We start from the raw sequence: 13,664 nt of genomic DNA, 5'->3' as shown, positions 1-13,664 counted from the left end.
AACTTATTTAAAAATTAACTTAGAATTTTCTTATTACAGGAATTGCTGGGACTTCTGGTGCTTAAATTATATTTTAAATTTCAAAGCAATTGGTCAAATAGATTAAAAGTTATTTAATTTGTTTTTCACAAATTAATTTTTTTGCGACACCATAAGTCAGAAAATTATGAGGTTACGGTAAGACTTCTGACAGTTTATGGAGCAAGAACATTTATACTACTGACTTAATTAAAAAAAAATGACAAAAAATAATTTTAAACAGTGTAAAATTATTTTGAAAAACACGTCGATTTTCTGTTTACTTAAAAATAATTAAAATAACTTTTTAACGGTTACCCGTAGAAAAATTATTTTTTCATATTTGAAAAGACTGAATTTTTATACACATTTAGAAAGAAAAACAATTGTCCTAGGACAATTAGAGACGAAGTTAGCCCCCCCTTTTTTTATTTCACATGTTTTTGCAAAATAATTTTGCAGTATTTAGAATTAGTTTTTGTCATTTTTTTTTAATTAAATTAATATTATAAATTTTCTCCTTTCATAAACTATCCAAAGTATTAGTGTAACTTCATCATTTTCTGACTTATAGCGTTGCAAAAAAAATAATTTCTGATAAACAAATTAAATAACTTTAAAATTATTTGACCAATTGCTTTGAAATTTAGGGTATGATTTGAGCACCAGAATCTCAGCATTCCGTGTAATAAGAACGTTTTAGGTTAATTTTTACATAAGTTATGAATATTTATAAATACTCAAAATTTATGATTTATTTTGCAATTTTCTAAACAACCAATAAGGATAGACATATTCAGCGAACTCCATATTAAAGTTTTTTATACGATTTATGAGTTCCTCACTCTCAAATTTGTTTAAAATACTTAACTTTTTGGTTATAGACGAAAAAAGCGAAAATTTACCGTTTTTTTATCTTCATTTGTTTATAACTATGTATATCATCAAAATTGACTGCAGGAAACATATATAGGTTATTATTATAGATAGTCCTGTCGCCAGGGGGGGTACAACGGCCTCCTTAATTCAGATGGACTTACCCAAGTTTTTTTTATATATTTTGACCCGTAGAATACGAATTTTTTGGGTAACAGTTGATCCGGATGTCGATAAGATTGTTATAGACAAAGAACTTGAGGAATTACATAACAGCGATTTCTCGCAAAACAAAACATATTTTTGTATTTTTTGGGTCATTTTAAGCAAAAAATATTCCTACAAGTTTTTTCGTAGAATGCATAGTTTTCGAGATAACCGCGGTTGAACTTTCAAAAAATCGAAAAATTGCAATTTTTTAACCCGAATAACTTGTGATTAAAAAATAAAGTAGCAATTCTGCTTACCGCATTTGAAAGTTTAAGTCAAATTATACCGGTTTTGATTATTTGCATTGCTAAAAATTAATTTTTTATTGTTAAACTAATCTATAAACACATAGTGTTTCCCGTGCCTAATACATGCGTTTTAACGCATGCTACGTAGAAATTGCCTCGCTTGCACTTGTAGCTACTCTACCTACTCGTTCGATTTTAAATGAGAAATCATTGAAAACATCACTCACATACTAGGTGTTTATAGCTTTGTTTAACAATAAAATAATAAATTTTTAGCAATGCAAATAATCAAAACCGATATAATTTGGCTTAAAGTTTCAAATGCGGTATGCAGAATTGCTACTTTATTTTTTAATCAAAAGTTATTCGGGTTCAAAAATTACAATTTTTCGATTTCTTGAAAGTTCAACCGCGGTTATCTCGAAAACTATGCATTCTACGAAAAAACTTATAGGAATATTTTTTGCTTAAAATGACCCAAAAGATACAAAAATATGTTTTGTTTTGTGAGAAATCGCTGTTATGTAATTCCTCAAGTTCTTTGTCTATAACAATCTTATCGACATTCGGATCAACTGTTACCCAAAAAATTCGAATTCTGCGGGTCAAAATATATAAAAAAAACTTGGGTAAGTCCATCTGAATTAAGGAGGCCGTTGTACCTCCCCTGGCGACAGGACTAAGATGTCCATACTACTCAAAAAATTTGGTTTCGGCCTGGAGGGGGTTGTGTCACCAACAGGATATTTTTTTCCGTATTTCTCTGAACTAAATGTACAGTGCTCTGCTATGTCGGCCACTGCACTCTCTCTCCAGTTTCCATCTGCAAACTTCCTTATCCTTTCCAGGTAGACGCTGACCTGTTAGAAACTGGGTAAGAAGTAATTATTGTCTTTGTCACCGCACTTGATCCATTCTACGATATTTAAAATTAACACCCTCACTCTCACCCTAAAAAGTAACATACCTGGAAAACATCATACCTGGATCAAATACTGAAAAATATTCACCAATATGCTCAATTAATGGTGAAGAAAAAATCGAGGAAAAAAGATGAATAGGAAGGAAAACTATTTGTGACTAACAAACATCTGATAATGAGCAAGTCTAAATTTTAAACAGCTAATGATTACAGTTAAAACAGAGAAGAGCTTGCAATTATGGTTACCAACCTCCATTGTGTAGAGGACTCTTTAAGAAGAATTAAACAGTCATAAATAAAAATGTAACAAAGGCACCTGTTCATGCCTAATTCTTGGAATGAAGAAGAAGAAAAGAAGAAGGGTATATGGAGCTGCACTGAGACTCTAAAATTTTAGTAGGAAAATTTAATTTTTGTAGAACAAAAATGTTGTTTTTCAATTAAAATATTTTAGACATGTCAGATTGAACAGATATTGTCTTATACAGAGTGTCCCCGAAAATAGTGCGTTCTTTTAACCCGCCAGTGGTCGCTATATGAGATTTTCTCTCACGGTTTCAGAAAATTTCGCACAACTTCTTTTCTGGGAAATTATACGCGCTGTAGTTCCTTCTAGTCTCCTAACTATCCTCCCTCGACAATCTAATAGACTCGTCCGCTCAGATAGTGACTCAGTTTTCTTAGTATCACCATGTTGTTGAGTCAGTGCGCTTCATGTGAGAGATTCTCTCATCAAGCGACCACTGGCGTCACCAACTGTGTACAAAAATTAATTTTATTTTTCCCCTTAAAACCTAAAATAATATCATTTTATGATGTAATAAAAGGCGCCGTGGATGTGGTCGATGATATGAAAATCCTATATTCTGTTTCACGGGTTATTTGTAGATGGTCACTTACCATATATTTTTCAATGTTAAATATTGGCGGCATCAATAGTCATATTTTATATAAAGATAATAATAATAAATAAAGACCGGATTATATGTTCCTGTTTTGACTGAAATATGTGCATATATATGTCTGAAATATGAGTAAAATATGTTGAAAATATTCCCTAAATGTTTAAAATATGTTCCAAATATGTGGAATATGTGAAAAACATTTTAAAGTAACAAGAAAATGTGCATTAAAAAATGTATAAAAGTTTTATTAAATAACGGTAAGTACATATATTGACAAAATTAACCTAAATATACCAATGTATACCTATCTAGTACCTATTACTATTACTTACGTTACTTACTGACGTAAAATCTGTCACGGTAGGCAGTCAAAAATGATCAATCGTGCAAAAATTGGTATTAACATCACAATCGCCAAAAATAATTTGGTTTGCTTCCTGTAATAATAATTTTAAATCACTATTTTTCTATAAAGTTTCAATACATTTTTTATTTATTGATTGTCCAGTTTTTCCAGAAACTTCTTCAGCGTTTTCCTTAAATTTCTGAATTAAATTAAGAGGCTCTTGTAGTGGAAACGATTCAGTTTCAAGATTGAGGATGGTTTTATAAAAAAAAATCATAATTCGATTTAATAAAACAAAGCTCATTGTGCAGTGATCTGTTTTCTAAAATTGATTTGAATTTTGAAATCGGACCAATATTTGTTTCTTCAAAACATAAAACTAGTTCTTTTATAGGGAGAAAATATTCCGCATAAAAACAGGCAGCTTTTAAATATGTTCCCCAACTTGTGATTATAGGCTCCAGTGGCAAAGGAGTATTTGGTAATTTTTCTTTATATATCTGAATCCTTAAAGGCGATTTTAAAAATATTTACTTCACGTTGCTAATTAAACTATTAACTGTAGGGAATGAATTTCGAAGTTCTTCCGCCACTCTGTTTAAACCATGCGCCAAACACGACACATGAATTAAATTGGGATATAAACTTTTAGTTGTTGACCAGCTTTGACCATGTATGACGCAGCATCGGAAACCATAAGCAAGATTTTGTTAGCTGAAACAATGTCCGGAAGGAAAAAGTTCTAAAAACATCATTTATAAACCTAACCATTGTTACATGGTTAACTGTGTCAAGTTGTTTACAGCCAAAAATATGCCAAAATATGCCAAAATATGTTAAAAATATGCCAAAATATGCCAAAATATGTCAAACGGTCGAAAATATGTTCAAACCATCAAAATATGTTAAAAAAACGAAAATATTCTAAATATGTAAAATTAAATTAATGTCAAACGGCTTTAATTATCATAATTCGTCCACATCCTGAAGCGTTTGATTGTATCTTTGATGGTTATCGATATGCAAAAAACATATAATCCGGTCTTTAATAATAAAACAGAAAAACGTCGTGCCTTTTTAAAGCAAATGGCTTTATCGTTGATGAAACCTCATCTTTTTTGTAAAATTTTGTAAAGGAAGGCAAAAGTTGGATATGTGAGAGAAAATCTCACGCGCGACGACTCGTGTAACAACCTACCTAGCGACCAATGCCGGGTTAAGGTATGGATATAATACACAATTTAGAACAAAAAAGTCCTATGATATTTTTTTTTTAAGTTAACCGTTTCCAAGAAAAAAATTACATTGTTCTCCATATAAGTGAATTTGTATTTCCATAAATTTGAATGACATGGCAACGTAGCCTAGAAGAAATTGCTGTGACTGTGGAAATTTAACCTAATAACCCCTTGTTTATTTTGCTTTGAGGGTACCTACCAGTTGCAACTGACCTACAAACCTACCTTTTTAATCTTTAGATTTTTGAGTTGCGCGTTGTTGCCAGACTTCAATTTGCATACCAAAATATATTTTCATTTTTTGGTCAAACGGATCAATTTATAAAAAAATGTTTTTAAGACTTTTTTTGCTCTACATGGTGCCTTCTACCTATACCTTTAAGGAACGCACTATCTTCGGGGACACCCTGTTATATTAAAAAAATTAAAATCGAAGTGAAGGTAACTTATACAGATTTAGAGTAGTTTTATATAGATTTAGGCAGTTTTTTTTTGTGTAGCCCTATATTTGTGCTTTTTTTAATACAAGTTATTTTTTATCTTTCGATTTTATTCAACTGTAGGTCGCAAGAAATGGAAACAATAAAATTATTTGTTAAATAATCTACTCGTCTTGCCAACATCGATCATTTCTTATCAACATCTCGGATATACATCAACTACACAACACAAATTTACTAAACAAAACTATGTTCATATGTATGAAAATCGTCTAACCATTGTTTAATTTCTGATTTTCAGATGGCTGGTGCAGATCCAAAATGGCAGAAGGACGCGGCCGATCAGAATTTCGATTACATGTTCAAATTGTTGATAATAGGAAACAGTTCGGTGGGCAAAACGTCGTTTCTCTTTAGATATGCCGATGATAGCTTCACGTCAGCGTTCGTCAGCACCGTCGGAATAGACTTCAAAGTTAAAACTGTTTTCAGACACGACAAAAGGGTCAAACTACAAATATGGGTGAGTTTGCAAAGCGATATGTGTCAAAGGACAATGTTAGTTTTATAAATAGACATCAAAGATTGCTTTGAAATGAAGTTCTTTTTTAATTCTAATGTCTAATAAAAATAACGAAACGTAACAATTTTATTTTAAATCATCGTAAATTAATGAAAACTTTTAATTTTAATGAATTCAAAAAATGATATTGAGCATTAATTTTAGTGAATTTTTAAAACAAGCGTAGGGTTATGAAAATTAGTAAAAACAACCATAATTTTAACGAAATCTTGATAGTAGAGGGCCAGCAGATCGAGAGAGTAAAAAAGTACACTTACCTAGGAACACTTATAACAGAAAATAATGACTACACTGCATAAATAAAAGTCAGAATCGAAAAAGCACGTTCTAATTTTATGAAAATGAAAAAGGTCCTATGTAGCAAAGATTTAACATTAGCTCTTAAAGTACGCCTAACAAAATGTTACGTATACAGTGTACCATACTATGGAGTGAAATCATGGACGTCAAATATAGAGACAATGAGACAACTTAACGCCTTGGAAATGTGGACCTATAGAAAAATTATGAGGATTTCCTGGGTAGATAGAGTTACGAACAATTAAGTGCCGAGAAGAATAGGTAAAGACAAGGAAGTTGAACTTACCATTAAAGAAAGAAAACTACAGTATCTCGGACATGTGATGCTGGGCGAGAAGTATGGCATCCTGCGACTCATAATGCAAGTAAAGATAGTTGGCAGAAGAAGTATTGGAAGAAGACGAATTTCATGGCTGAAGAACCTGAGAGAATGGTTTGAATGCAGCTCAAAACAACTATTTAGAGCTACTGCCTCAAACATTAAAATAGCTATTATGATTGCCAACCTCCGTAGCGGAAATGGCACCTGAAGAAGAAGAAGTAGAAATAAAAATATTTGTTCAAAACATTTTTCAACCCCTTATTTATTGCTTTGAAATAGGGGCGATTTTGCGTTATAAATTAATTAATTATTGCGCTTGCGTCACTCAATATTTCTGACGTCAGAGCGTTGCCAGAACATTGGAGTATGACTTCGTCATGGCTATGTCTCTTGTACAGTGAGAGGCTGGGTATCATTACTTGTCAGACCATCCCTTGTCAAAATAGTACCAAATTAAATATCAAACTTTATTTCTCTACAACACTCTACTTGGGAGCCCTAAATTTCTACTGATCGACGAAGCCTTACTGTGTTACGGTTAAACGGATAATAATTGATGATGAGACTACATGTTGTCTCCAGGAGGTAATTCGAATGAATGTTTTTAAAGCCACACCTTGATTGTTTGAATTGACTCGAATGAATGAATGTAAATGTATCCTTTTCTCGGTGGTAATAGTATTTGGGTCAGAGCCCACGCCACTAACGATCAAAGGTTTTTATTTTAGTCATCAAAAATAATATGCCATACCCAAAATTATTGTTTATGATTTGTAATAGTCAACTAAATTAGCAGGTTGCACCTGTAATTATACAATAACAAATTGCGTTAGTGTGATATACGGGGTGATAAAAAGACTGTTTAATATCGGATATGAAAATTGGGATTAAACAGTCGGCACTAGAAGAAAAAAAAAGGTGATCGGCAAGTTATCTATTTTACGTCACACCTAAATCAGTTTTACTGTAATTAAAACGCAAGGGCAGAAAAACAATATTGTTTGTTCGTTATGCCCTGCTGAATATCCTAACTAAAATGAGTTAATCTTCGTTCGTCAGCTGACAAAATTATCAACACTCTTTGACAGATTGATCTTTAAACAAACCCTCTCGGAGATATTTCCGGCGGGTTATAATTCAGTTTGGTTCAGAGACAACTACATCTGATGGTGTGTCAATATCCGTGGCGAGAGATTTCATTTTTGCCGGCTATTGGAATTGGCGTTTTATTTTACCACGGAAAATGGATATACGAGGCTACTGTATTAAATATCGATTTATCAGCGGGATTAGTTTCCAATGATGGAATTTTCCCAGCGCGAGATTACTGAAAATAGTGGACTTCCATTTAAAAAATCGAGAAAAAATATGGTGAAAAAAAAATATGTGAAAATAGGTAAAAGAATATGGTATTAGCACAGTAAATAACCGTTTTGGAGTGTAATTTTCAGCATCACGATGGATTTGCTTGAAAATTTGGATTTCGGTTCTACTTACCCTCCAGTTTAAAGTTGTACTTGTGCCATAGCCTGCTTTCGCTTGGGAAGTGAAAGTTACCCCAGACAAAATAAATAAATTGACTAATTCTTCTTCTTCTTTAAGTACAGTGCAAAAATTTTGGGAGTGGGTAGCTTCCATGACAATTCATCTAATGATGAACATGATATCCTGATACATCATGAGATGTAATAATTCATCTGCTGATAAACCAGTCCATTGACGAAGGTTTCGGAGCCATGAATATTTTTTCCTACCAATTCCTGTTTTTCGTCGACCTTTCCGTTGAGTGTTAACTGCAGTATTCTGTATCTGCTAGCTCGCATTGTATGCCCCAGATATTCAAGTTTTCTCTTTTTTATCATCTTCATTAAGTCACCTTCGTCTTGTCCTACTCTGTCTGACTAATTCTATGCAACTTATATTATTCAGAGTTCTTTCACTAATCCATCCAACACTTTTAAAGCTATTTGCGAGTAAAAATGTTTATTTTCCAACAAAAAAAATCACGTTCTCGGGCGGTTTTTCGCAAATATCTCAAATAGTAAGTGGTTTAACTATTTATATGGCAAATATGTCACAATTAAATTGAAAAAAATAATTTTATTAAAGTTTCGACGCCCAAATCGGGTGTCGTCAAAATACAAAATACTACTAAAATAAACAAAAATGTTGTTTTTAAGTAAAATCAGTATATCAAATCAACCCCAACTCAAGAATATCCGTCACAAAAAAAGCATAGCATGTGATCTGTCTTTAAAAAGACAACCAAATGCAACGATGGCAGTAAAATTCTCTAGTTAGAGATTCCATAGTAAATCACGAGGAAAAACCAGGAAAAAACTTCGTGATACTATCCTGTCATCGTAAGTATTTGGTCTTACATTTAATTTATTCTCAAGGAACTAAAACTAAATTCTGACTTTAATAGGTTTAAATTATAAATAATATTAATAATACATAGATATACAATAAGTAATACTAAAATATAAAATATGTACTCTACTAACTCGATATGTTATTGACTTACTAATCGTGGCGTTTTCTTTCTATTGACTTCCTCTTTCAGAATGGGTAACCACATCCTACTGCATTCTACCGAGGAATTTGCGACACAATTGGTTTCATTTAGCGTAATTAGTGCCGCTTCTTTGATTATTCTCTTTTTACTATTTTGATTCTTTCAGGACTATACTTGAATCTCTCCACTGAACTCTATGTTTATTATCCCATGCGTGTTGACATATTTGAGATCCATCAAATTCTCTATTTTTAATATCAGACTGATGTTCACTTATTCTAATGTTTATTGGTCTTGATGTTTCACCTAAAACTGTTCGCATTCACAAGGTATTTTATAAATGCAATTCTTTGTTCTTTCCTGTTCATTGTTAGGTTTAGTTTTAGATAGAATATATCTCAATGTGTTTGTTGTTTTGAATGTTGTTGAAATGTTTAATTTATTTCCTATTGTGTTAAGTTTCTCGGATAGTCCTTTTATATATGGTGTTGATATTTTCCTCGTATTATTTCTTGTGAATGTTGTAGAATGTTGAACATTGAGATCTATCTAAAACTAAACCTAACAATGAACAAGAAAGAAGATGGAATTGCATTTATAAAATACCTTGTGAATGCGAACAATTTTATTTAGGTGAAACATCAAGACCATTAAACGTTAAAATAAGTGAACATCAGTCTTACATTAAAAATAGAGAATTTGATAGATCTCAAATATGTCAACACGCATGAGATAATGAACATAGAGTTCAGTGGAGAGATTCAAGTATAGTCCTGAAAGAATCAGATAGCAAAAAGAGAAAAATCAAAAAAGCGGCTCTAATTATGCTAAATGAAACCAATTGTGTCGCAAGTTCCTCGGTAGAATGCAGTAGGATGTGGTTAACCATACTGAAAGAGGAAGTCAATAGAAAGAAAATACATTAGTACTTAGAAAGAGTTAGTACATATTTTATATTTTAGTATTACTTATTGTATATTTACGTATTATTAATATTATTTATAATTTAAACATATTAAAGTCAGAATTTGGTATTATTTTCTTGAGAGTACATTAAATGTAAGACCAAATACTTACGATGATATGATGACGGGATAGTATCACAAGGTTTTTTCCTGGTTTTCCCTCGTGATTTACTATGGAATCTCTAACGCGAGAATTTTAGTCTCATCGTTGCATTTGGTTGTCTATTTAAAGACAGATCACATGCTCTGATTATTTTTGTGACGGATATTCTTGAGTTGGGGTTGATTTCATGTAATCGAATGAACTATCTTTCAGTAAAGTCGTACCAGGAACGCAACTTATAAATATTAGCAATATCATTTTAAAGCCTTCTACTTTAAAATGTATAATATAATTCTGAATTGCCAATATAAATGAGTCAGATTAAATAAATTATTAGAAGAATATTTTACTTAGCGACAACATTTTTTTTTATTTTATTAGTATTTTGTATTTTGACAACGACACCCGATTTGGGCGTCGAAACGTTAATAATTTTTTTTTCAATTTAATTAAATGTGGCTTATTTCCCATATAAATAGTTAATCATAAAAATGCCACAAGGAAATAGCTTCAGAACAACAGTAAATAAGTGGTTTATCGAAAAAATATTCATAGCAAAAATGTAGGTTATAAAAAAACGAAAATAATATTATGTATGGTGGAAATCTATAGACCCAGCTATGTTTAAAATACGTTCTTATTCTTATTAAAATTTACCTTTTAGTTACCCTAAACCATTTCTACATTGATATAATAATTAACATTCAAATAAAGTTAATACTAAATAATGAATAACACACAGGCATTTTCTTTTTCAGGACACTGCAGGACAAGAGAGATACAGAACTATTACCACTGCGTACTATAGGGGAGCTATGGGATTTATTCTAATGTATGATATTACAAATGAAGAATCATTTAATAGTGTACAGGATTGGTAAGTATAATAAAATATATGTAATGCACTTTGCTTTACTCTAGGCCTTTAATTCCCTTTTTTTCGCGTCTGCGTAACTTTTTTAGATATCCTTTTTACCAATATTTCTTTCTCTAGTCACTGTAGGTGACACCGTTGCTTCTTATTCATATTGATTATTTGTTTAAAGACCACAATTCAAGCAATCAAGTAATAGAAAGGACCCCACCTGTGAGACACAAATACCCCTAAGAAAATGACATATAGTATTTTTACTACAAAAGCGATAGTACGTAGGTCAAAATTTTTGACGTAAGAAAACTATCAAAACATTAGATTGTGACTTTTCATTATTGCCATGTTTATTATAAACATGGCAATAATGAAAAGTCACATTCTAATGTTTTGACAGTTCTCTTACGTCAAAAATTTTGACCTACGTAATATCGCTTTTGTAGTAAAAATACTATAGTACAGAGTGGGCCAAAGAAAACAGTCTACCTCGATATTTGGCAGTATTTATTCGATTTTAAAGAAACGACGAAACAGGTCGATTTTTGATCTAAGGAAGATACATTTTTACGGTACATACATCTGTCATTGGTAAACTCCCTCCCTTCCACTTCCCCCACCCCTTATTTCTAAATAGGGAATAGGGGTTGTGTGCTAGCTCATTTGAAAGGTTATTTAATTATCTATTCAGCAGTATAAACATTAACACATTTATTTATACAGGGTGTCCAAGAAAAAATTTTTTTAATTAAATCAATTAACACAAAAAGAAGAATGTATATAATTTATTTAATTCAAAATACATTCTACTGCTGTCACAAAAAACAGAAAAAAATGTGTTTTGATAAAGAAACATTGCTTTCGCTTAATTTAAATGTTCAAGCTGCCACCCATCTGCCACTGGTAGTTGGTATAATGACGTATTTTGTTTGCTGTTAATTAATTTCAAATTAATATAACTACCATATTATTATAACGATCTGTTTTATAGGGTAACTCAAATCAAGACATACTCCTGGGACAACGCTCAGGTTATTTTGGTGGGAAACAAATGCGATATGGAAGACGAAAGAGTCATCAGTTTCGAAAGGGGAAAACAACTAGCTGAACAACTTGGTGTAGAATTTTTCGAAACCAGCGCAAAAGAAAATATTAATGTAAAGGTACGAATTTTTTTTAAAAGCTTCGGCAATATTCAACTTGTGTTAATAATTTGTCGCACTTCTCTCTCTTTTTCTCTGTAGCTTCATAACTCTTTGTGAGTCTTCACTGACAGTAGTGCGACTTGCCTGCGATTAAGCGATAAAAAGAAAATAATTATATAAATAATTAAAGAGTTCAAAAATGATTTCGTAACGTGTGAACCGTTACATCCTACTTCGGAAAAGTTACCAGTTGTGTATTCCCATGACTTTCATCTGACCATGTGTTATACTTCCATCTAATTCTAGGTCTTCCTATGGGTCTCCATAGACCAAGTTCATGATCATCTCAAAGAAACTTGAAAACTCCACGATAACACTGAATACCAAGTTCATTTAAAGAGTGAGCAAATTCAAATAATACGTCGGAACGTGGCCTTTTGAAGCCTAAGCATCGGACAGGGAAGTAAAATTTCGCATTGAGCAAGCTCGGCAAGCTTTCGTAAAATTCAAGAAGATAGGTACTGACCTGTTCAGAGTTCGATCTTCAACTGCACCTAAGGTTTACAGAGTGCTACGTATGGTCGGCGCTGGTATATGGCGTAGACGGCTGGACACTTAAAACGAGGGATATAAACAGATTAGAATCTTTCGAAATGTGGCTGTATCGCCGCACCGTTAAGGTATCATGGACGTCGAAACTCACAAATGTAGATGTCCTTAAAAGAAGCAAGCAAGAACGCCAAACTTTTCGAAACCATCAAGAAAAGGAATACGGCGAATCTAGGTCGCATCATGCGCAATGAAAAATACCAGTTGCTCCAACTTATAATAATTAAGGGTAAAATTGAAGACAAGAGCGCAATGGGACACAAGAAAATATCCTGGCTCAGAAACATAAGGCAATGGACAGGAATTAACGACATTCAATCTCTGATACATATTGCAAGAAACAGATAATTAATGGAAAATGGGATCGCTAACAAACATTAGTGGATTTGCATCTAAAGAAGAAAAAGATGGGTCTCCTGTTGATCGGATATTACTATCATATTTATTTGATGAGACATTTCTCATAGGCTCTATGCAAATGTCCTGCCCACCTGAGTGTCTGGGCTTTTATTTCTTAAATGGTGTTTTTTATCATCAATAGCGTTCCAGCTCTTCGTGAGTATTTGCAGCGTATACTATTGCCTTCCATGTTTTTAGGCACTGTGCCATTATTTTCCATCTCACTCCCATTTTCTCCAGATCTTGTCTGATTGGATTTTTCCATCTTTTTCTAGGCCGTCCTATTGGCCTTCTCCCATCTGTATTTTCCTAAAACGCATTATTGTTGTAGGTACTCCTTTTCGTATAGGTATCTCTTTAGTTTTTGGTTGGTCTACTTTTTAGAATAGAAGAAGAACACAGATAGATATGTGCAAAGTTTTAGCTCTATTTTTATTTCTTTATAGTAACATTAGATATAATGTATCATCAATAGATAATAATTAAAATAATGTAATACACACAAAGTAATTTATTAGCATTCTCGGTTAGTCCTTATAACTAACCATCTATGCTGATTCAAGAGGCACCCTTCTAAATTTGTGCCCATCTTTAAAATCGCAACAAACTTTTTGATCTCTGGATACAGTGTAATTCTGAATTCATTTTT

The 13,664-nt window shown here is 32.2% G+C and overlaps 1 protein-coding gene across 4 annotated transcripts in view; it reads left to right on the top strand.

Moving 5' to 3' along the window:
• Positions 1-13,664, top strand: part of LOC114324757 (ras-related protein Rab-3) — a 148,569-nt gene that overhangs the window by 133,432 nt on the left and 1,473 nt on the right. For all 4 annotated transcript variants that reach the window (XM_028272589.2, XM_028272591.2, XM_028272588.2 and 1 more), the window contains 3 exons: positions 5,505-5,726; positions 10,753-10,871; positions 11,854-12,025. In XM_028272589.2, the coding sequence (XP_028128390.1) occupies positions 5,505-5,726; positions 10,753-10,871; positions 11,854-12,025 (513 nt within the window). The remainder of the gene's footprint in view (positions 1-5,504; positions 5,727-10,752; positions 10,872-11,853; positions 12,026-13,664) is intronic.

The sequence above is a fragment of the Diabrotica virgifera genome, chromosome 3, assembly GCF_917563875.1.
Source record: "Diabrotica virgifera virgifera chromosome 3, PGI_DIABVI_V3a".
NCBI lineage: Eukaryota > Metazoa > Arthropoda > Insecta > Coleoptera > Chrysomelidae > Diabrotica > Diabrotica virgifera.
This window is presented reverse-complemented; position numbering and strand designations above follow the sequence as displayed.